This window comes from Triplophysa rosa, linkage group LG16 (assembly GCF_024868665.1).
Source record: "Triplophysa rosa linkage group LG16, Trosa_1v2, whole genome shotgun sequence".
NCBI lineage: Eukaryota > Metazoa > Chordata > Actinopteri > Cypriniformes > Nemacheilidae > Triplophysa > Triplophysa rosa.
Genome location: NC_079905.1, coordinates 14,171,173 through 14,195,635, shown reverse-complemented (window position 1 = coordinate 14,195,635; position 24,463 = coordinate 14,171,173). Strand labels below are relative to the sequence as shown.

At 39.8% G+C, this 24,463-nt stretch overlaps 1 protein-coding gene across 3 annotated transcripts in view; it reads left to right on the top strand.

Moving 5' to 3' along the window:
- atxn1a (ataxin 1a) overlaps positions 1-24,463 on the top strand; it is a 77,080-nt gene that overhangs the window by 44,763 nt on the left and 7,854 nt on the right. The window contains exons 1-2 of one of the 3 annotated variants that reach the window (XM_057354361.1): positions 14,659-14,934; positions 21,751-23,810. In XM_057354361.1, coding sequence (XP_057210344.1) covers positions 22,047-23,810 — 1,764 coding nt within the window. In that variant the 5' untranslated portion in view covers positions 14,659-14,934; positions 21,751-22,046. Of the gene's footprint in view, positions 1-14,658; positions 14,935-15,437; positions 15,509-21,750; positions 23,811-24,463 lie in introns of those variants that run through there. The other 2 variants (XM_057354362.1, XM_057354360.1) reach the window with 2 other exon arrangements.

Here is a 24,463-nt window from a genome sequence, read left to right as displayed (position 1 = left end):
CAACCTTACTGTAAAGTGTTGCCAAGTTTGTATGTTCATGCGACCCTCAAAAACACCTGCGACATCCGCAGGATTTTCATTGTGGTGTAGTTCAGGCTACATTTATCCATTTAATAAATTCTGTCCTTCGATCTTTCTTCTAGCTCATGTGGTTCTCATGCTATCATGTTTTGTGCTGTTTACTGTAGAGGTGGTCCGTGTGGGGGCCGTGTCAGCCCACTGGTTTCTCACTGTCTGTTTTACCTCAGCGTTCTATAAAAGTTTAATTCGCCATGAATCAAATGATCACAGTATTGCTAAAGAGAGCACTGACAAGAAGTGACATTAGTTTTATCTGACAGCGTCTTATTAAAAAAAATCCTGGTTGTGAAATAAAAATTGTAACAAAAAAGTACACATTTTCTGGTTGTCAAACTAAGTGGAGTGTGTCGACAATGTGATGAACTACACCTGTAGTTACTCTGTCAGAACATCCTCGTGAACATGAGGGGAACTGACTTTGAACTGAGATGAATTCTGAGAAAAGGCGAATTATCATTTGTGTACAGATGACACATTTTTTGTTGTTCCAAATGCATTTACTTGGCTAAAGTGTGTCCAAATGCTTTTTGAGGCCATTGTAAGCAGTGTTGGGCAGTACTGTAGTTTGATTATTTTTTTGGTAAAGGAGTAATTTAACGCGTTATAATTTAGGGATGTAACGATACACTCAGCTCACGATTCGGTACATATCTAGATGCTGGGTTCACGATACGAGACACATCTCGATATTTTGAACAAAATTCAAAAATGAAACTGAAATTCAAATAACATTTATTTTCAAAATATTAACATTTTCAGTAAATTATTTTGTTGCACATACAACTTAATAAAGAATGTTAACATTTTAAGGCTTAACTGAAATTAGAATTAAGATCAGTGTCAATTTTGACAGCAAATTTTGATTTAGTTTTAGTCATAGTCTTTTGACTAAAATGCAATTTAGTTTTAGTCATCCCAATTTATCATAGTTTTAGTCTATTTTTAGTCAACGAAATCTACATTATATTAGTCTACTAAAATCTATCTGGATTAACTCATTTAATTGGTGTAATTAAATGTTCCATACAAAGATTTAACTGTTTCTACATAATTTACTTTACCTTAGAATTCAATGAAACCAGGTCATTACCTTTATTTTTCAGAAAAGTTGAGTAACTACTGGATATGCATTGTTGTAACACAGAGAATATTAGACCATGAACGACATGTAGCAGTTCATTCAGTCTCATTTTGACTCAATTGACTCGTTCGTTCAGTGAAGGGCGTGTTCATTCAGTACATTCAACCAATGAAACGCTCTGACAGAGCTCACGCTCAAGCGCTATTGGCTCGTGTCTCCTTGAAGCTGCGTGGTCTTTGCTTGAGACAGTAATGAATGAGAAAAATCTTTCAAAAAGACATATTACATAAACTGTATTACATTTCTTCAATCATGCAAAACACATACTTGTTTTTAGCATGTCATTCGATCTTTTAATATACAGTTACGACTCACTTCATCGCTTCTCTGATCGGAACAGCGCTGGTTTCTTTTGGCTTACTTTATGTTGCATATCACATTATGCAGCAGCTCACGTTAGCGGATAAATTAACATTGGCATTTAAAAATGTTGAGTTTCGGGGTGACTCGCCTGCAGTCACGCTTCAAGTTTGCTGTGTTTTAACGGCGATTGTGAAGGAAAATATGACGTTTTGTAAACCACTTGGAGACACAGATTGTGTCTTGTGCTTCTCTCTCTACCGCATATGTGAGATAAGCACACGTGACGCGCTGGCGCAGAGTAGGTAGCGTCTTGACCGCTGAACAAATAGAATTAAACATATCGTAAAATATCCCCATCTCTCTACGATGCGCATCGTAACATTTTTGCATCGCAAAATATCATAATACGAAGTATCGTTACACCCCTATTATAATTCCTAAAATAGTAATTCGATTATAGTTCCAAGCCCAGGTAACTATACGTTACAGCTGCGTTACATCGTTGCAGTTGTATCGTTTTATAATTTAAATTGTAAGAAGCGAAATAGCTTTTTCAAAGTCTGAATGCCTGCCTGTCGCACCCGCGACGTCATCAAACTGAAACGCGCCTATCACAAGACAATCTTTGGTACTACCAGCGAAAACAAACTCAGCATGGAGAGAGAAACGTATGCGTTCTGTAGCTGGAAATACAATCATTATTTTGAGTTTATTTCTGTCAAAGGCAAGAACATTGTTGTGTGTTGTCGGTCATGTGGAGGTAAGCAAAACCCTCTCTCCCTCGAAAAACAACCTGAAAGGGCAGTACAGCATGGTTAAACTTCTGGAGAAAGTAACGTCACCGGGCACGGAGAGCAATGAATCAACTTCTACTGTCGAGTGCCAGGCTGCTATTAGCAACATGTTATGTTTTGTCAGACTAGTTTTTGCTGATCTAACGCTGTTATATTTGTTAAATGACGAAGAAATCATCATAGAAATATGCAGAAGCACTAGTTAAGATATACAAGTTATAAGAAACTAAGGAGACACTTTTTACATTATGGAGTATGCAGGTTTAGAAATACTAGTTAGCATACGAAAAAATGTTTTAAGTTAAAATGTCACAGAGTTTAATTATTATTATTATTTATGACAGGCTTTAGTATGGAATAAGCAGAAAGAATGTATTAAAATAATTAAAGACGAGATAGAGTAGAGTATGCACTTCCCAATAAAGTTTAGTCTTGAAGGCTAAAGAAGTTATTTTGTGTTTTTGAGGGGTGGGGGGTAGTAATGTAACGAGTAGTGTAACTAATTACTTTTGAAATAAAGTCATCAGACCAGTAACTTGATTACTTTTAAAAGGAGTAATCAGTAACTTAATTACATTTCCAGAGTAACTTCCCAACACTGATTGTAAGTTATTGGTTTTGTCCCAAATTTGGTTTGCACAAAACATGAGTCTTTCTGTGGTTAAGGATCACAGCAGTGTCCTTGCGTCTATTTGTTTGGCCAGCATTGCAGCACCAAATGAGGCCACACCGAACACAGTCATCCCATTTTCTTACAATGCCCTTTTCTCTCAGGTACATAAAGACTTGCATGATTTACCTTGTGTGAAAAGCTTTGAACGGGCCGTCACATTTTACCTTGGTGCCAATTTGTGTACTGTATGTTCATCTGAGGTTCACTTATTGAGCTGTGATGCTCTGTATTTCTGGGTTCTGCGTAATGCAGCAGTAAGTTGATCTTCACATCAGTATGGTTTGCATTTCAGTGTCATGCAGTGTTAAGGTGTGAGGAGTTGTTTCACACTGTGTAGAGGAGCATTGAAGCAGAGAACTCTCACAGCGTTACAGCCTCCAGCTGTGTGTACATTCCCTATACATTGTTTTCCTAAACACAAAATTGAAAAGGTGTTTATGTATGGTTTGGTTAAAGGCCCGAGGCACGGCTTAAATAAAGGTGTTATCATCTGCAGTGGGGTTGGTTGACAAACATGTACGTTCAACATCAACATGAAGAAATGATTGTTTTGAATTTTTTGTTTTAGTTTAATAAATAATTGCATTTGTTTTTGCTTATTATGTCATTTGAATCGTATTCTATTTATAACATATTTAAACTATAATAGCATCCGCACAAATGTCTGAGCACTTTAAATATAATGCATTTTGATATTTTATCATTCATCAGCTGGAAAAAATTGCCCTAAAAGTGATAGCCACATATTGTTACAGTCTTAAAAATGCTATTTTCAACTCACCGTTGGGTCAAGAAGGGACAAACCCAAACCGTTGTGTTGAATTTACCCATCAAATGATTTATATTTGACTCAACAATGTCTTAAAACAACCCAGCATTTCTCTTGAAACAACCCGCCATAGGTTATTTTACAACCCAAAGATTGTGTTCACCCCTTTTTGACCCAAAGCTGGGTTGAAAATAACCAGTGTTGGGAGTAATGCGTTACAAAAGTAATGCATTACAGTAACGTATTACTTTTTGCTGTAACGTAGTAGTGTAAGGCATTACTAATCAATTTTCAGTAATGCTTGCGTTACAACAAACTTTTCGCCCGCGAGACATTAACAATCAAAAATCCCACAAGTAAATTCTATTTCCTGTTCGTGAATAGACGCGTGTGGTGTCATTCATCTCCCTCTGGCTGGTGCAACTTTGTATTTTGTATTGTAACGCGGCATGATTTTAGCCTCTGAGCTCGAGGTTCGAGGCTATTGGCCCCGCCCGGTTCGCTGTAAGACCTATAGCGCCAGTGTTGCCAGGGTCACGGTTTTCCCGCACAATTGGGCTATTCTGAAAATGCAGTTGCGGGAAAAATTATGGAGCCACGGGTTTTTGGGCTACTTTCATAATGAACTGCGGCTGCCAAAATGTTTATTTATATTCTAAGGATAAATGTTAATTGATGAGATTCTTAATGTGTATTCATACTCAGATGAATACCTGGCAACTCCAGGACCGGCCCGTTCTCTAAAGTGTGGGGAACGAGTGTCTGACAGGCAGGCTACAATATAGGGAGGGACACGGGTGCTCAGCTCAACCAAAGAGGAAAATATAGCGGTGGTATTAAGACAATGCATCCTAATTATGTTTTTACCAATGTTTCGTAAGGTGCATGTCACGTTGCACAATAAAAGATACCACTCGTGAGTGTACAACAGTTGATTCTTCCGGCTGTCTAATATCACTTTTGAGCAGCTATACGCAGTCTAGAACAACTAAAACATTGGCGTGCTTGTACACATTATACATATGCAATAAATTTAACCAAGCTTATTTCCTAAGCAATTTTTTGCATGTCTTACGAAGAGAAAACACGTTTCTCGTCCATTTCTGTGCGTGGCCTCGAGCACACATAGATCTTTTTTAAAGGGACACTCCACCCAAAAACGAAAATTCTGTTATGGATTACTCACCCTCTAGTTGTTCCAAACCTGTATAAATGTCTTTGTTCGGTTGAACACAAAGATATTTGGTAGAATGTTAGCAACTGAAAATTCTTTGGCGTCATTGACTACCATAGCAGAAAAATAAATAATGGTAGTCAAAGGTGACCCAGAATTGTTTGCTTTCCTAAATCCCCCAAAACATATTTTGAGTTCATCAGAACAAAAAATATATACAATACCTAGGAAACCATTCAGATAAGTAAATATAGCAATATAAACGTCTTTTGGCAGTTGTTAACTTTGATTTGACACCGGAAAATAATTGGGCTGGTTTTCATTCCTTTTGGGCGGGTTTTGAGGGGTCATTGGGCTGCTTTCAGGAAGCTAGTTAGCAAGATCCCTGTGACCAGCAGCAATGACAAGGTAAGCTAACGTTTACATGATGACTAGCTAGAATTCTATATAATCTAGTTCAGTGATGGGATGGGACTATTTTGTATTTAAATACCTTTGAAAAAAATTAAATTGTATTTTGTATTTAAATGTGTTTAATCTTAGTATTTTTGTATTTTCAAACTAAAATACTTTTTGCCAATCAACCTCCTTATTAGACTGCATGGATGGGCAGTGTTTCAAATACATCCATTTGAAATACAAAATACTATTATTTTGTAATAGTATTTTGATTTAAATGCATTTAATCTAGTATTTTTTTGTATTTATTTGTGTATAGCCTAGTTAATTCAAGAAATCAGCAGTCTAAAGAGGTTGATTGGCAAAAAGTATTTTGTATTTTGAAAATACAAAAATCAAAGACTTATTTTAGAATGTTAAGTTCTACTTCTGTAGTTATTTTGGTGAAAGTAACTCAAAAGTAATACAGGAGTCATGTAACGTATTACAATTCTGAGACAGTAATATTGTAAGGTAAATGATTACTTTAATTAATGTACGTCAATAACAAGAGGAGGCGTGGCGACATTCAAGCTAATCAAAATAAACATAACACGATCAAAACAAACACATGGGGCCGTCTTTCTATGTCGCGTCCCATGCCGATCCCCGGAGGTCGGGACCGTGACGCAGCGATTCCCAAACAGCGCGTCGTTGTAGGTCCGTCCCGACTTTGTTAATCAATACCCCATACGCCCTACAGCAGGATACACAACTTACGGAGAAATAGCGGCGAGCCACGACGAAACGAGAGAAAAAAAATATGTCGGTTCCCCTGACACTGCTGTCGTTCGGTCCTCAGCCAGCCGAGAGGCTCTTCCTCGCGGTGCTGATGCGGTGGTGCTGGACATCGGGGGGACGGCCCGCTCCTCCTCCGCTTGCTTGGCGGTGGCTTCTTTGGCTGAGGGTAGCCGGCAGCGAGTTTTCCATTCCCTGCTTTTTTTTTTTTTTTATTTTTTTTTTTTTTCCCCCCTTTTCCTCGGTGGACGGCAGCAGGCTCCGGCCCACGGCAAACGGCCCGAACTCCTCCGCTCCCTCCTCTATGGCCGCCACCCCACCTCGGCCCAGGAGCACGGCAGCGAGGTCCTCGTCCCAGCTGATTCCTCTTGCTCCAGCACCACCGCCTCGGGCAGCCGCTGGCGGACGTCCCTCGTCCGCGCTGCCCGAACTCCTCAGCACCGCAATGCCCCTCGGCGACGAGGGCTCTTCGACAGCATGTCCCTCCTTCCTCCCGGGTTTCGGCACCAATGTAATAAAGCTCAATAAAACGGAAGGAAGGAGGTGGGAACCGGCGAACATTCAAACACTTTAATCAAAAATAAATAAACAATAAACAGCAGTAAAACAGGCCGGCAGCCCCTCACAGACGCTGCCGGCCACACGAACATAAACAAAACTTAACATTTCCAGGCCCGGTCCTCTCTCGTCGGCAGTCCCGTCGCTCGTCCTCTTATGCTCCCAAGCTCCCCCGTGAGGCATGCGGGACCGGTGCGCGTACAGCTGATACTCATTATCACTCACGCCACCGGCCCCGCCTTCCTGCCCCACGGCTCTCGTCCCGCCTTCCTCGCTACAACAGAACTTAATCTGATATCTTCAGTACATTTTCATAACTTGCACAAAACACTGAAAATAACCAGCACTTTTTTATATGCAGTAGTTGCGCTATGGACTTTTCTATTCTCTTAATTAAGAACAATTTTTAATACTTTTATAAATCCTGTTATAATTCTGTAATTACTAACTATACTTAGCTAATTCACGTATAACTTTACACGTGTAGTTATTGTTACTATCCTTGGTGCAACGGGGCTTAAGCGTGCCTTTTAAAATCATTTTGGCAACATTACATTTTACATTTTGCATTTGGCAGACGCCCTTTTATCCAAAGCGAACTTTCATTGCATTATTTATACAATTTGTACTAAGTATTTTCTTACATTATAAAGCAAATCATACTTTTTACTCCACTACATCTTATAAATAAATAGTGTTGTTTTAACATTTTAATCTGTGTTTACATTTAAATCACTATCTTCTTTTAATTAAGTAGTTTTAATTTTAAAAGTAAAAAAGACAGATTTTTTAATGTACTTAAGTATGGTATTAAAGGTAAAAAAAAAACGTAGCTCTGTATACTGTGGTAGGCTATATGAGACCAGTTTTTTTTATTGCACTTATGCTTTTTGTTGTCCTTATGTTGTTCCAATTGCTTCCATTGTTTACCTCATCTGTAGGTCGCTTTGGATAAAAGCGTCTGCTAAATGACTAAATGTAAATGTAAAAACATTTAAAAATGTGTTTATGAAATACTAGAGCATGATATACGATAGAAAGTAACCTACTTTTTACCTTTTAAATCATGTAGAATTCATTTTAATTAATTTGACAGGTGTGCGAGTGCAACGTGTTGTCATAGCAACGTGGTACTTCCTGTTTCCTTATCTGCCAGTATGTCCTACGAAGGACGTCTTGTTTAATTCTAAATTGAGAGTCCTCCGTATACCGCATCCTTTAGAGGACGCAGCCTTACGAAACGAGACAGCTATGGACGAAGAGGAAGCAAGATGAATTCTTCTGTGTGCCAAGCGAGTGTCAGAAGCATAAAGTTGCGCACTGCCACCTTGTGTACCAGGGTATTTCTGTTTTTCATTAAGCGCAATCTATGTCAGGGAGTGAATTTACACATTCACTTGGCTAATCGCCAGTGAAAATCGTTTGTGTGTGAACGCCGAAAAACGCTGGCGATAAGTCTTTAGGTTATCTTTCTTACACAGTGAAAGTGTTTACATCCATTTAGTATTGTGTCATCGGTTTAGGGTGTCTTTGCATGAGTGCGTGTACTTGCAGTTTTCCCATCAATGATTATGTCGTGAAGGGTCATGAGTGAATCTCAGTGAGGTTTATCATGGATTACATGTGTAAAAACGGCCCCTGTCCCTTCGCTGAGTATTTGCGTGCTTGTTGTTCTGCCTTTTATTTCTCTCAAGTGTGTATCTGCACTCTGTGTTTGTCACCACATCAGCGTGTTCTGAGAGTGTGTGTACACACTCCCGTGGGATTATCGGGTAATAGAGCGGTTTAGCGCTGCTTTGCTTCAGCGTAATCCATCACACATACACACGCGCACTTTCATCCCCACATTGATACACACTTAACATAGCAGAGGATTTGGGAGCAATTGTGAATGAAGGGATCGCGACATGCTGAATGGCGCTCGGGCAAGACACCAAGCACTGTTGATTGTTTGCTCTAAGGACTAGTAGACACGTGAAATCGATTTTAGACGCGCCATTTTATCTCCAGCGCACGTCTGCACTCAGTCATCTGCAGTTATGTGCATTTTATCTGCGCTTTTTGATGGGATGAAAAACCGCCTCAGAGTTGAGTTCTTTATTTCTTTTGAGGTCATTCAGTGTTTGTTTTAGTTCAGAATGACAGACGGAGTCCCTTGGCTAGGTCGTGTCTGTTTGTACATGTTTATTAGTATGGTTGTTTTACTCATTCATGTGGCATCAAGGCAAAGTTTTAAAGATAACTGGACAAGCGTATTTTTTCTCCAGGGTTGAATTTTCTGTTAAAACAGATATTTCGATTGGATTGGTGGATTTTTTTACATTTCATAAGCCTTTTCTACATGATTCATATTCAAGTACGTCTTTTTCCGACGAACCGAATCAAACCACACATACTTATCGCTGCTGTTCTTCCTTATCCTTGTATCTCCATATTTCATGATTTTTATCTATTTGCCATAAATTATTATTATTAGTTACCCTTAATGTTTGTTACTGGGTTTTTTCAAATGTGTCTAACCAATTAAATAGTATTACAAAGTGCTTGTCAACTTTGAAAACACAGTATAAAAAAACGTATCTTCACTCGCTAATGCAGACTTGTATACCCGGCAGATCCCTATGCTCTGCAAATGAACGACGTCTTGTGGTGCCATCCCAAAAAGGTAAAAGATCTCTCTCACGTACCTTCTTTGGATCGGTTCCACGTTTATGGAATGATCTGCCCGCTGCTAGAAGATCAGCAGATTCTGTAGCCATCTTTAAGAATCATCTGAAAACACATCTCTTCCGTCAACACCTGACTGATCAGTTCTGACTTCTATTTCTTTTCTGCTCTTTCAAACAAAATAAAAAACACATTAGCTCTGTATACTGTGGTAGGCTATATGAGACCAGTTTTTTATTGCACTTATGCTTTTTGTTGTTCCAATTGCTTCCATTGTTTCCCTCATCTGTAAGTCGCTTTGGATAAAAGCGTCTGCTAAATGACTAAATGTAAATGTGTAAACGTAAAAAGTACTGTGTTTTCCAGTTATTTAAAAAAAATCTGAGGTTTCGGAAGGACAGCGATGATGTGTTAATATGGGTGGTGAGTTGGCATTAAATCTGATTTAACACTAATAACTTAATAACAACAACTTAATCTTAACAACTATAACTTAATGGGTTGCGATTCATGTCTAAAAAATGTTTTTTGTTCCAGAGCCCTTTGATTTATAAAACTGCATACATTACCCTTAAAGGAATAGTTTACAGAAAAATTTATTTTGTATATAATAATAATAATAATGATGATAATATTATGTCTGTCAAACGATTAATTGCGATTAATCTCATCCGGAATAAAAGTTTGTATTTACATAATATATGTCTATGTACTATGCATATTAATTTTGTACATACATGCATATATTTAAGAAAAATGTAAAATACAAAAATTATATATATATACTGTATATATATATATATATATATTATAATATAAATAAACATGTAAATATTTCCTAAATATGTATACGTGTATGTTTATGTATGTGTTGTTAAATTAAAAATGAATACGGACAGTACACAGACAAATGTTATATAAACACAAACTTTAATTCTGGATGCGATTAATCGCCCTAATTATTATTAGTATTATTTGTTTTATTTAAACACGTTGGATCATTTAGATCACCTCATTTAGATTGTAAGTCAAATTGATTGTGATTCCACCTCAGATTCCTCCCTCACTTTTATTTATAGCTCCATCCTCAGACTTGGCACAAAGACAGGATGACAGAGAAATTTTGAAAGAAAGAAATGGACAAAGAACAGAGTTTATGATTGGCGTGCGTTAAATTCCAGCCCTCTCTCCTCCCACGGTTGTCCATTATCAGAAAGAGAAAGAGAGTCCTCTCTGTTATAGATAGATCATTCAGGAATGTACAATGTACTCGCACACGCTAAGAAACACTCCACACCCACACAAACTAAGAGCCGACCGCTTGTGCTCTGACTGAAGTGTTGTGCTCTCACACGCTCGGCAGCATTCGGCCGTCACATTTTGCTGCAGGCGTAAAGCGCATAAAGTTAATCTGCAGCCATCGCTCTCTCCTCAGGGCACAGTATGGGGTTAATGCTTCACTATGTAACGCTGCTGGGCATGCTGGGTATGAGTGTTGCACTGCTCTCCCCATGCCAATCTGTCTTTCCAACCGGCTAATGAGTCATTGTTGGGTTGTTAGTGTTCAGAGCCAGATAACAGTGATACAGGGCCAGGGGAAGAATGGACCACATGATTATAGAAATGATGGAGAGAGGTATAGAAGATAGAGGGAGATAGAAGGTTCACCAAAAAATGAAAACTCATACCCTTGAGTTGTTTTTCACCTGTGATTTCTTTTTTTAGAGTTTATGTGGAACACTTCCATAATACTTTTTTCATAATACTTTTTTTATGCTGATAACTCAAGTCCCTATCCACTTTCATTATACAAAATTCATCCTTTGTGTTCGTGTAGCTCAACTGGTAAAGCATTTCATTAACAGCGCAAAGGTTATTCGATCCCACAGAACACATTGATAAATAGAGTTTTTCTCCCGTGACTTCTTTCTTTGGTGTTCATGTGCAACACTTTCCTGGTGTTTTTTTGTTGTCATTTTTTATGTTGATAACACCAGTCCCCATCCACTTTCATTATACAGGTAAAGCATTGCATTATCAGCGCAAAGGTCATGGGTTCGATTCCATGGAACACATTAATAAATTTATTGATAAGAAAAATAAATCGCATCGTAAATTACATGCATGTAAATGCTGAATAGACGGCTATTAACGAGGATTTCCTTTTGTGTTACCAACACAAATCCAACCTGATCTTACAGGAATTTGTAACTACTTTACAAGCTAGCTAATTCGTATGAATCCGTGCGACGTGAACAGGACAAAAAAAATACGGAAGCCCCTCCCCTAATCCCGCCCCTAAACCTAACGTCTCTGGTGTGAAAGCAAATCATACTAAAACATGCGACTAAGATTGTACAAATTCATACGAATTAGCCAGCTTGTAAAACAGTATAGAATTATAGAAATAGAAATAGCGAGATTGTGTTGAATGATCATGACAGAATTTACATTTATGAGTGAACTGTTCCTTTAAAAGTCAGTTATGTAGCGCGCATGCTGCGAGTCTTGTGTGGGAGACCTCTGTGATGCGCATATGTGCGCGTGGGTGTGCGTAATGCGTATGTAAAGAGCCTTTCATGTGTCTCCTTGACGACGTGTCTCTGGAGTCGATCCCTCGTTGCACAGAGAGGCAGAAGCAGAGAGAGAAAGGCCAAGAGTCACGTCCACTCCCTCCTGCGCAGGTGTGATCAAAGGCTCGCTGCCATTCAAGTGTGCTGTAGAAAATGCACATCACTCTGAATCCATTCACTGTGTGCGTGAGTGAAGGACACATCTGGTTCCATAGCACTGAACGGTGAAGAGGTTTCCTGTGGCGTTTCATTTGAATAAGGTTTCGAATCGATGTGCTGTCAGACACTTAAGAGAACTTTTCACAAGCTCCCTTGGTCGCTTGAAGTGTGCGTAACACTGAAGCTTTCATCGTCTGCACAGACGTTTATGTATGTATTTATACAACCGATAGTTTCGGCCCTTGATGGTGGTCAATAAAGGTTGTGGTTCATTTGTGATCACCATCGCTTTTATCTTTGTTCTACTATTTCTGTCTGTCTTCCCAAACTAAGTTCTTATCTCCGTCTCTCTCTTTCTCTCTCTCTCACTCACTCGTCCATTTCTCAATCTCTCAGGTGACTGCACGTGCTTTAGAGTAAACACACAGAAGCTAATTGAATTACCCCAAAGGCCCAGAAATGGAGAGCATGGCTAATTTGTTGCTACGGCAACAGACAAACCTCCCCGTGCATCTTGTTTTGTTGACCGCAGTTCTGTAAACAACACGCACTCCCTCGCCTAACAAGGGAACTACTTGCGTGCCGGTCATGCTCCGCTCTTAAAGTTCATTCGCATTAATGATCCGGAGCTCCAGCTCAAAGCACTGATGACCTCTGACTGCCTCAGACTTTCCATGACACAACATCCCATAGAGACGTATGTAGTTGTGGATTATATTGACTCACAGGCCGGCCCACGTAGAATCTGCACCTGCAGACTTGAACAGAATTGAAATGAGCGTCATTGTCAAGATTCTGCTCATCCTTGCCTCTTATTGTTGTTTAGCAAAAAAATATATATTTTTAAAATATTTATTTTACTATATATATATTATGCAGAAATAATTTCAACATTATTTTCGGTTTTTCTGAATTCGCTCTCTATAAGTACAGTATGTGTTTAGGTAAAGTGATCATTTTTGTTTCATTCTGTGAACTACTAACAATATTTCAACCAAATTTTTAATAAAAATATTGTTTCTATTTGCGTTTATTTGCAGAAAATGAAAACTGGAGAAAGAGGTCAAAATAACAGAAAAGATGCTCTGTATTTTTTAAGATCTCAAATACTGCAAAGAAAACAAGTTTATATTCACGTTCAAGCAAAACAGTAATATAAATAATATTTAAGTAAGTTAAATGAAATAAGTAATATTTGCATGTAGGAAAAGTTACAAACATTTTTTTATGAGATAACCTTAATTTCCTAAGGTTTGATTTGGTTAAAAACACTGGACTAGAATTGTAAGTCTTATTGTTATTATATATTGAATGTAATATACTGTAATATTATGTAAAATAATATATTATATAATAAAATTAGATTTATAGATATTAAGTAATAAATCAAAACAATTAAATATTAGAAAATGCAATATAATATCATGCTATAATTATTAGATTTATTAGATATTACATTAAACCATCCAAATATGAGGATTATACATAAACTTTAAAGCATTTTCTTGTAATATACAAAAATCTACTAGAAGCATGCATACTACAGTTTTATCAATTCATATTGTGTTCTCCTGGGTCTTGACTAAATAAGCTTTGCATGTATAAAAGCTTTGCCATTCTTTAGCTTCAGTTTACTCCAAGCACAAGCACACAGTTTTTATTCTTTCAAAATATATCGGAATAAAGCATTCAGCATTGGACATCACTTTTGACCACTACTCTAGCTACCAATAGGATTGGATTACTCTTAGCTCTCAATCAATGCCTTTTGTAATGTTTAAACCCACTACACACAATTCTGGAGATTTTTGTCAGCTCAGACGGTTCAGCCTGAGAAACCGAACCTGAAGATTAAGGTCGGGCTTTTATCTTTAGTGAACATTTTTGCTGTCCGCTCTCACTGCGCCATCCTCGCCACGGCTGAGCAGAATATATATTTATCAAAACTGCTTAGCTAACTAGGTCATAAACAAACTCTCTAGCCTTTATCTGTGAAGCTGAGCAATGCTGCTCTCTCTACCACCACCTGCTGGCGAGTTCACAGAACCGCACGAGCGCTAGATGCCACAGCAACGAAGCTGTTTTCTGTAGTATTTAAATGTCGTGTTGAGCTTTCAATGACACGGATTTTAGTTTTTATTTAGAGGTCTCCGACTGAACGAGCTGCGATGTGCGATGTGTATGCGCGGGCTTTGATTCACATGCCCTTGTGTTTTCCTTGAGCTCACCTGAAAAGAGCTTCTAATCCCGGGAAGTCTCCGTGGAAGTGTGTATGTGTGTGGGTCTGTGTTTGTGTGCGCTTGTGCTGAAGCGATTATTACCCTCAGCAGTGTGTGGGAGTGCGTACCGCACGTCCCGGGCATATTTACTCATCCGAGCAGTTCGTGTGTATAGATCTTCTCATCGCTCTCCGGTTTAATCTCCATCGCTCGCTTTCTGAACCCCCTCCCTCCCGATTTCCCTCCCTTTCTCTTTTTATCTCCTCCCTCGTTCGCCCTCTCGTTCTTTAGCGGTGTATTCCGGGCAGGCTGCCAGCTGGCATGTGTCTTTTTTGAATGAATACCTGATGAAGTTGGTGGTGTGCGGCGAGGTGTGGGAGGAGCTAGTGAGTGAGCGAGCGAGGGAGGGGGGCAGAGCAGGCAGCTTCAGCGAGGCCTTGCATAACACGTTGAAGTACTGCAGGCAGGGCTCAGAGCTCAGGGCTGTCTGTGTGACACTTGGGCCCGGCGTGGCAGGGGCCAGTGCCTGGATCACAGCCATGACTTAAACCAGGAGGCGTCTCAGTACACGTCGGGCACGCCGCTGTACCTCCTTATGGGTGTCGGGGTAGGGGAGAGCTATGCAAATGGACTTTGTGAATGCTATGGTAAGATTTAACGATACTGATTAAAGAGTTTTTTTGTGGTTGACTGTGTTTAGAAAGTATTCTTTGAGCTGAAAATGAGTCGAAAATGAAACCATTTCTGATTCGGTGTTATATAGAGAAACTTGAGCCTAACTAAAATGACTGTGACAGGAATAAAGGCTGGGAAACACTTGGAGCACAGCTCTCTCTCTCGCTCTCTGTCTTTCCGATTCATGTTCTGTGTCTCTAGGAAAACGCAAGTCATTGAGCTACAATTCTCTCTCTCTTATATTTTCTCTTTACAGCATGTCTCTGTTCACTTGTGTCATTTTCTGTGCTGTTCATTGTAGAGAACATGCGGTGGGAATGATTGTAAAGGGAGGAACAGTTTGTGTGGAGCATCTGCCCACATTTTAAAGGGATAGTATGTCAGAAATGGAGGGAGGACTACTGTAGGGGTGTGTCTTTAAAGAGCAAGATCTATAAAGTCTTTAGTGCAGAAATACAGTATGGCATTTATCACTGACGGGTGAGACTGATGTGTGAATAACACTTTGAATGTCCGTCTAGTTTTAAGTATTCTGTGTCTGGATAGGTGAGAAATATATCCTTTTTACAGATATAAGTTTTTACAGCAAGATTTTAGGTTACAATTTTTTAGGTGTATTTGAATCAGGGAAAGTGTGCATATCTTCTATTCTGTCTCTGATCCACTTTTCTTCAACATTCTCATTCTAGCTTTTTATGCATCACTTTTACAATTCTGTAATGTGACAGGAATGTTGAATATTTAAAAGCAATTCATGTACTCGCTTAAAAGTATGAGAGTTTGAAATCTGTATGAATGTTCCTCTACAAAGTTGTTTTGCAGAACACAAAAGAAGATGTTTTTAAAGAATGTTGGTAACCGAGCAACAGCGGTACCCTTTGACTTGCATTGGTTTTGTGACCACAGTTTAACTTTGATTTACACGTTTTGTGAAACGATTTACACACACAAAAAAAACAAGTAAATTTTAAAGCCGCTTAAATTGAATAAATGTAAGTGGGAAAAAAAAGTAACTCAAATATTTCTGTTAGAATTCACCAAAAAAATTAGGGTATATATAAAAATATAATCTGTTAGTCAAATACTTATTTCTTTTCATTAAATAAATTTAAATAATCAATTTACTGTTGGATTTTTTAAATTAAAAAAATGATATGTCCCACTAAAAAAATCATTTAAATGATTTTAAAAGATTTTATTAAGTTAATATAGCTTTTTATTTTTATGATATTTACTAAGCCTGGATTATTTTTCAGTGTGTATAAATCAATGGGTACCACCCAACAACATTCTACAAAATATCTTTTGTGAAGAAAGAAAGTCATTCAGGTTCAAAAAAGGGTGTGTAAATGATGACAAAATCTTCATTTTGGGGTGAACTATCCCTTTAACAGGGTATGGCAGTGTGTAAAACAGTATCTGTGTTTTCTTTCAGATTTTATTTTCTATGCACGCTTGTTTTAACGCGTTATTTGTTTCTCGGCGTAATTTAGTCTTGCATGTTTAAATCCATCTGGTTGATTCAGGCTTGCTTTAGTTATGTTGACTTCAACATTGTCATCCTCATGGTCATCTCCCATTGACCCACTACAGATGCACACAGCCTGCACATGCACACAGAGTGCGCTGGATAACATCTATTGTTGCAGTACATCGTGTGCGTTATTGCAGTCAGAGTGAGGTTTTGTGGCGGAAAAAAAGGCATTCTGGAAGCCCGTGCTTCCTCTCATTCATGTCTGTGTTAGACTCCCAGTGAATGTCTTTGATTAATGCCTTTGATTCGTCTCCGCTGTTCTCTGGGTCCCCGGGGACGTGATTCATAGTGTTGCCGGGGCTGCTGGAGGACAATACGTTTAGGTTTCAGGTCATCTGATATTGTTCCTAGTATGCTCGGCAAGATCCATCTGACAAGGCTTTTATGTCTCTCTCTCTCGCTCTACTCTCACTATGCTCTCAGTTTACAGTGCAGAATAGAAGTGTACTTCATTATGTGTGTGTGTTAATGAGTATTTGAATGAATCTCCGTGCTTGTCTTCTGTTGCTATGTGCTTGCCGTTTTACAAGCGTGCGTGTGTGCAGCATAGTGTTCCAAGTAATGTAGGTCAGTAGATTTCTCTCTCTCTCTCCCTGCTGTGTGTGTGCGTGCTGAGTTTAATCCTGAGGGATAAGTAGGCGGGGTTAGAGAAGACTCGACTGTAAAAGATTAGGACTTGGCTTTCCCCGGGATACCGCAGAAACACAATGATGCGTGTTTGCGAGTGTGTGCTGTTTACGCGTGCCCATCAATACCAGCCGTTGGCATTAGTGCCATTAATCCTAACTGGCTGTGGTAACAGACGTGCCGTAAAAAATGGTGTAGGATACAGTCAGTTGAGTTGAGAATATACTACGTCCTCTCTCTTTATCAAAGCATCCGTGTCTCTGTCTCTGGCTTTTAGCGTCTGTCTTTCTTTCTGGCTGTACTGCCTTTGTAAAGTAGAAACACTGACAGACATAAAAGCAACTACAAGTCATTTGTTGTTAGTACGAGTTGGCAATTTTGACTTGAGTTTTGACGACTGATGGGGATAAAAAGCATTAAAACTTAATGCAAATGGGGAGTAATATGATAAGACTGGAGCACAAATGGTCCATCTACTGGGAGATGGTTCATGTTACTTTGTTTGAGTTGTCTCGTGATTCAGTATGATTTGATGATGCTTTTTGTGCATAACTGGACACGTGGAGTATTTTTATTTGGTGTGATTTGATTTACAGGGAACATAGTGTGTCGTGTTCTTGCGTTTAAAGACTGGATCCAGACACTGTTTGTAAGAACATCAAACTATCCTTTCAAGGACAGACCGGAGAAATGTCCAGAATTGCTTTTGGGAGGAAGCTATAATACCATGTAATTGATATTGTCATCTACCGTGCATGATTGTTGAAATCATTCATTAAAATGATGATGATAATGGGGTTATTAACATGCTTGATTGCCCTTGTCGAATGCAAATGATGCTGCAAGGAAAAAAGACTTTTTTAGAAGAGAGGTTGGAGGAGGCTTGCGAGGGAGACGAAAGATATGAGCAACAGGAGATACATGAGAGTGTAACGGATGGGGGTAAAAAAGCCGTGATTGAGAGAGTGCAGAGAATAATCACTCTCCTCGATGTCAATCGGCCGTCAGGCAATAATGTTCATCTGTTGTGTAACCTTTCTACACTACTTGGACTTAAGAACAAATAGAGACCAGGTTCCTGCTGATTGTAATCAGCTAAGAGCTGTTACGTCTGCTTTACTTGGTGAAACAACCTTTGAACATGTCAAAATTTAGCTGAATTTCAATTTGTAAAACGTTGTTTTGAAGATTGAAACAGGTTCATTTTCTTTACAAAAAGTATTTCTGCTGTTGCCGTACCATGATTGGATCAGATGGTACAGTAAGAATCAATAATAATACGTGACGATTTAAGTCGGTTGAGATGTTAAATGAATCGCAATACATGTTTTGAACAGCAGGCGCCGATGTGTTTACTGCAAACTTGGTAAACGTGGATATGCTGATATTTCTTTAAAAAAATGTAAGAAAAAAAACGGACAAAAAGCACAAAGTCTTAGTTTGTTTATATTAAAAAGAGTTTGATTTAAAGTTCCAATTTAGTTTTGTTATTTGACATAAAGCATTTGAGGAATAGGCCCTTTTCGCCCATGACGTCACGCATCTTCCGTTCTGCCGCGAAGCAGTGTATCATTACTTCCGCTAGCGCATCAGAATGGAGTTTATCAAGTCCCTTGCACATCGCCACAAATACGGCTAGATGATATAAACGTCTTGCAGACAAATTTTCGCTAACGACAAGATCAAAGCTAGAGAAAGGATACAAATTCGTCGTTGAACAGTACCTGTTTGATTATGAAGGTAAGTGCTTTTTTCTTTTTGTGTTAGCGAGGGTGCTAGGATAAGTACTTGAATACGTGTTCAGTCAGGTTTTTTTAACTGTTGTTAAATTCCAGCGCGACGGCAAAATAGAAGTACTTCTTCTTCTTGTTTGTTGCATGACGGATGTTAGGATACACTGCTTTGGGAAAAGGCGGAAGTCAAGTGACGTCATTGGGAAAAGGGCCTATAATAAAAGGGCACTTGTTCATTTCTAATTTGTCTCAACTCATTTTGGGGGCGAAATCGTGAATCGCATCGTGAGCTGAATCGTTACATAGCTAGTAATGCCATGATACTTTCAAAATACTATGGTATTATTGTAATACACTGCAAGTCAATAGCAACATGGTATGTAACATGACCAAAAAACATTAAGGGATTTTTAGACTATATAATGCCAAGGACCCCCAAATAAAATGCCCCTTTGTGAGAGACCTCCTTCCTAAAATACATTTACATCTATTAATTTTTGTTTAAAAAAAATATTTAAACATTATTAGATAAATAGTAAATGTGATATTATAAAGACAACATATTGTTTTCGAACTTAAATAGTTGGCTACTCTATAACCCTGAAGAGAAGCAGAAAAGAAGGGATAAACACTAGTTCAGTAGATATTTACACTTTCTGCTTTTTTTTCTGTGAAATTTTCTGGGGACCCCTTGCAACCTTCTGGAGGCCTCCTGGGGGTCCCGAACCCAAGTTTGAAAACCCCTGATGTAAACAACGCTGGTTCAACGCTGGTCCAGAAGAACTTCCTGTTTCATTTACCCAAACGTCTAAACAAAATACAACCAACAGAATATTTATAACCAATTTAAAATGTTAAACAAATATCTTTAAGATTTAATTATACTGTATATGTAAAAAATACTCATAATAAATACATAAAAACTGAAACTGGAAAGTGCTTCTGGACCAGTGTTTACCACTTGCAAAGTGGTCTATACATATCATAAAAACATTCTGCACATTTTTTCCCACACACTATAGAAAAAGCTGCTATGTATGTGCCCGTAGACCGGCTTTAAGGGTGGTTTCCCCCATACAGCAGAATATGTGTGTTCTTTTATAGCACTGCGACACTTGTTAAATCATCAGAGCCCTGTTTATCATGCAAAACCACCCGCCCACTAGCGCTGGACAAGAGACGCAGCTGAATGTGTCCAATCAATAGAGCTCAGGGAGGAATGTCAAACAAGCCATAACACTGCACAACGTCACTGTTTGATCACGTGACTGTCCATACACCCTGGAGTGTACAGGAGATGAAATGAAACTGCATTGGCTCCCCACTATGCTGGAGAGCTGCGGAAGTGTGTGAAATCAGGCAAATTCGCCCAATTAGCTTAACTCAGTGCTCCAGGTCTATATCTCCTCCCGTCATCTTTGGTCTGAAAATGAGCAACGCCTGGTTATTACATCACAGCGAGGCATCAAATCGCTTTCAAAAACCTTTACTTATTCGGTTCCCCTGTGGTGGAATGAACTGCCAGCCTCCACCCGAACAGCAGCATCCTTCACAAGTTTCAAAAAACAGCTCAAAACATACCTGTTCAGCATTTATTTGACTAACCAATAACTGTATATGTCTTGGGTCTAAAAAAACATAAAAATCTTGTTGTCCGTTCTCTCCTTGGCTTACTCCAGCTTTAATCCTCCTAGTAGCATGGGCTTGTAAACTAACGGTACTGTTTAGCGTGTTGACAAAATGTTTGTATGCTCTCCTACTTGTAAGTCGCCGTGGATAAAAGCGGCTGCCAAATGAATAAATGTACGTTACCCAGTCTGGGAAAACCCAGCTAAAGTCATTTTTGGTGACTTACTGTTTTCTAAATAATATTATTCTATATAATGTAAAGGACGTTCTGTGAAAATATAACTTAATACATCAGTAAATCAATGACAAAGATTGAAAGTAATGTATTTTTTGTGTTAAATAATGAAATGTAGTATCAATAATATCATTAGTGTCAATAATAATCATTAATACATTTATAATATTTAACAATACTAATAATATATGCAATTATTATAGGTGTCCTTCTGAAACCTTTTTCAGGAAATGGGAGAAACGCTGTACTTTCAAATAATTAAATACTGTGTAGTCAAAGTTGACAAGCACTTTTGAAAGCTTTTTATTGGTTAAATATTTGCAAAACCCAGTGACGAACATAAAGGATGACTAATAATAATGATTTATGACAAAAAATAAAAATCGCGACATATGGAGATATGAGCTTTCAGATGGACAACAGCGATATATAATATTTATTATTTAACATACATTTTAATATAAAGATTATACATATATAACACAATATACAGTACATACATATTTATAACATACATTATAAATTTGAGTACTGCATCTTAACATCTATAACAATTTTTCATAAATAGTTATAAACACACATTGGCTATTTTTCATTTTTTAGCTATAACCACTTTGATGCTCTTAATCCCATAATTAGATTATCCGACTTTATATGGGATTTCACAGACAGGGTTAGAAATATCTTAGCTTTAAAAGTCTCTAAAGCTTTCTTCAGTTTACACTAGATTGGATGAGCCTCGTACACACATGAGTGTGTATGTGTTTTTTATTGATGATGTTCATACTGTGTGTTCCATCTGGCCCCATTGGGGGGGAAGCGCATTTACAAACACTACACACACATCCCTGCAAATGACAAGTAAAGAGAATGATCACTGCATATCCTTATTGCAATATTTTTAGGAAACTGTTGAGTTAAACTAGCTTTCACTTTTAAGTTTTATGGGTCTTGCTTTGATAGTGCCTTCTTAGCGGCACAGAAGAAACCCGACTGATGACATAAATGTCTCTGTGTGTATTTATTTCAGGTTCTTCCTGCAGTCCTGGAGACTCGCTTTCGGAGGGAAATGATTCCGCATGAATTGCATGGACCGCTCTCCCACAGCAGGCGTGACTTCCGTTGCTTACGACTGAAATCCGTGTCCATCCGACCCTAAGCACAGGACACATTCCCTTCCACCACCACTCTCCTCTCTACCCCATCCCCATTCCCATCCTGATTAGTGGGAGGGAACGCTCTGTTACAGAGACAAACAGAGATAAAGAGAGAAAGGGGAAAAGAGAATTAGTGAGAACATCCAGAGTGGTACAGGACATAGACACCATGAAGTCAACCCAGGAGCGGAGTAATGAATGCTTGCCCCCCAAAAAACGTGAAATCCCAGCAAGCACTCTGCCCTCAGAGGAGAGGCCCATGTTTGTGGCGCCTGCCAACGAGAGCCAGCGTGGGGGGAACCTAGCCTGGCTTGCCAGTCTGGCAAGCGGGTATGACAGAAGCAACAGGCACACCAGCACCTCCGCAGAACATGATGGGCATCAATACAAACCGCTGCCTGCCCCGGCTGAGAACGCACCTTCTTCATCCACGTACTCGACCAGAGTTGCAGTTCCCACCATACCTTCAGTGTACACGTCACCCCTCTCTCAACATGCAGGCACAATTCAGTACACACCCCTGTCCCAAAATCTGCACTTCATCAGCCCTCCATACAGCTACATCTCTCCGTTAGCATCCCCTTCTGCTCCCACCACACAACGTGAGACTTACGCCAGAACCTCCAGTTCTCCAGCATCTAAAATTGACCAACACCATCAATTGGGCCGTCCGCCAGGCCTGGTCACATCTGACAGCGCCCCTTCACCCCACTCCACCCAGTATGTCCAAATTGCTGGTTCTCCTGTAAGCGTAACCCCTCGGACTGCTCCTTCTGCCCATGGACACTTTCCCCTACACTTTCACCCTCACCACACGCTTCCCATCGGTGGCACCTCACAGGTCTTGGTTCAATATCCAGATGGATTTTTACCAAAGAGGGAGGACAACCGGCCTAGGGAGGTGCTGAATGGAGAACTTGAAAAGGATCGTCGCTTTGAGTCTAGTTCAGGGAAGCAGGGCAACAGCACTGCCAAAGGGAGCTCCTCCATCCAACAGCACCAGATTCACCAGCACCAGAGCCCACAAAACTACGAGACTCGCCATGTGGTGCTCCCTGCTGAGTATATGCAAGATAGCGCAGCCATGCGGACCTCATTGGTGCTGGTACCCAACAGTCATAGCTCAAGTAGTGCTGATCCCGGAGGTACTCCGGACAAGCTCCTTCCCCCTACATCCCACAGTGAAAAAGGAGGGATATGTGCAGGCAAACCGGTCTCCCGCACTTCCTCCACCTCTTCGTCGCATATTTTTGTTCCTCCCCCTCCACCTGCGGACAATCTGAGGGGGGCAGTTACCACGATGTCTTCACACGCAGTTATCCAGACAACGCACAACACCACAGAGTCACTCTCCCTGGGCCTTCCCTCTACTAACTTCTACCCCTCACAGCACCCCATCATTGGTTACATCGCTGGCACAGGACACCAGCACCCTCTCAGCTACCACCCCACCCTGTCCCAGCACGTAGTCATTCCTGGAACTCAACCAGTCATCATCCCAGTGAGTGGAACAGACGCCGCTGCCACCTCAGCTACACCGCCCTTGCCTGCCACGCTGCCCCACGCGTTCGTCACCTCGACGGCACCCAAAGTGGAGTCTTTCGAGCCTCCGGCCCCGTTCGCCCATCCTGCTGCTTCGGTGGTTCAAGCCCAGTTACACTTGCCTGTGGTTTCAGCCCCTGCTGGCCTGCTAGCGACTCCACCTCCGCCGTCGTCCCCAACACTGCCCCCTTACTTCATCAAGGGCTCTATCATCCAGCTGGCAGATGGGGAGCTCAAACGGGTGGAGGATCTGAAGACGGAGGATTTTATTCAGAGTGCTGAGATCAGCAATGAGCTGAAGATTGACTCCAGCACCGTAGAGCGCATTGACAACAGTCACACACCCAACTTCGCTATTATACAGTTTGGTGTAGGGGAGCATCGCTCACAGGTGGGATGTTTTTGTATTACTATCAAATTTGTATTAAACTATTTAATATATTTGCAGTTAAAGGGATAGTTCACCCCAAAATAAAAATTATGTTATCATTTACTTACCCGAACAACGGCTGTACCCAATGACTTGCTTTGGTTTTGTGCCCATACAATAGAAGTCAATGGGTGCCGCCGTGTTTGGATACCAATTTTCATTTTTGGGTGAACTTTCCCTTTATTCTATAGGAGAATATATTTTATATTGGAGGCAAATTTCAAGACTGTTCATTTAATTTCATATTTAACAGTACACATGGCATAAGCTGATATCTTTTACATCTTTTACATTTGTTTTTACAAATGGCGAGGGATCCTTTTCCTTTGTTATAGCGTTTATACATTGTTATCATCTCAGTTTGCCTGACCATATGTTAGCCATGAAGCTTGTATTCTCTCGTGCCTTACGGGTGTGAATGTCCTCCTATGTGAACTCCACCTGCACCCAATTATTGTAACTAGAAGTGGGGTAAATTGGCAGCTGAAATCATCTCTCAAACCCTCCGCTGGCTGTCCCCATGGCATCTTTGTTTAGTTTGTGTGGGATTCACTGGCAGAATTGAGTCATTCCTTATTTCGGCTTCCTTCTGTTGTACTGTGAGTGGGCTGTAT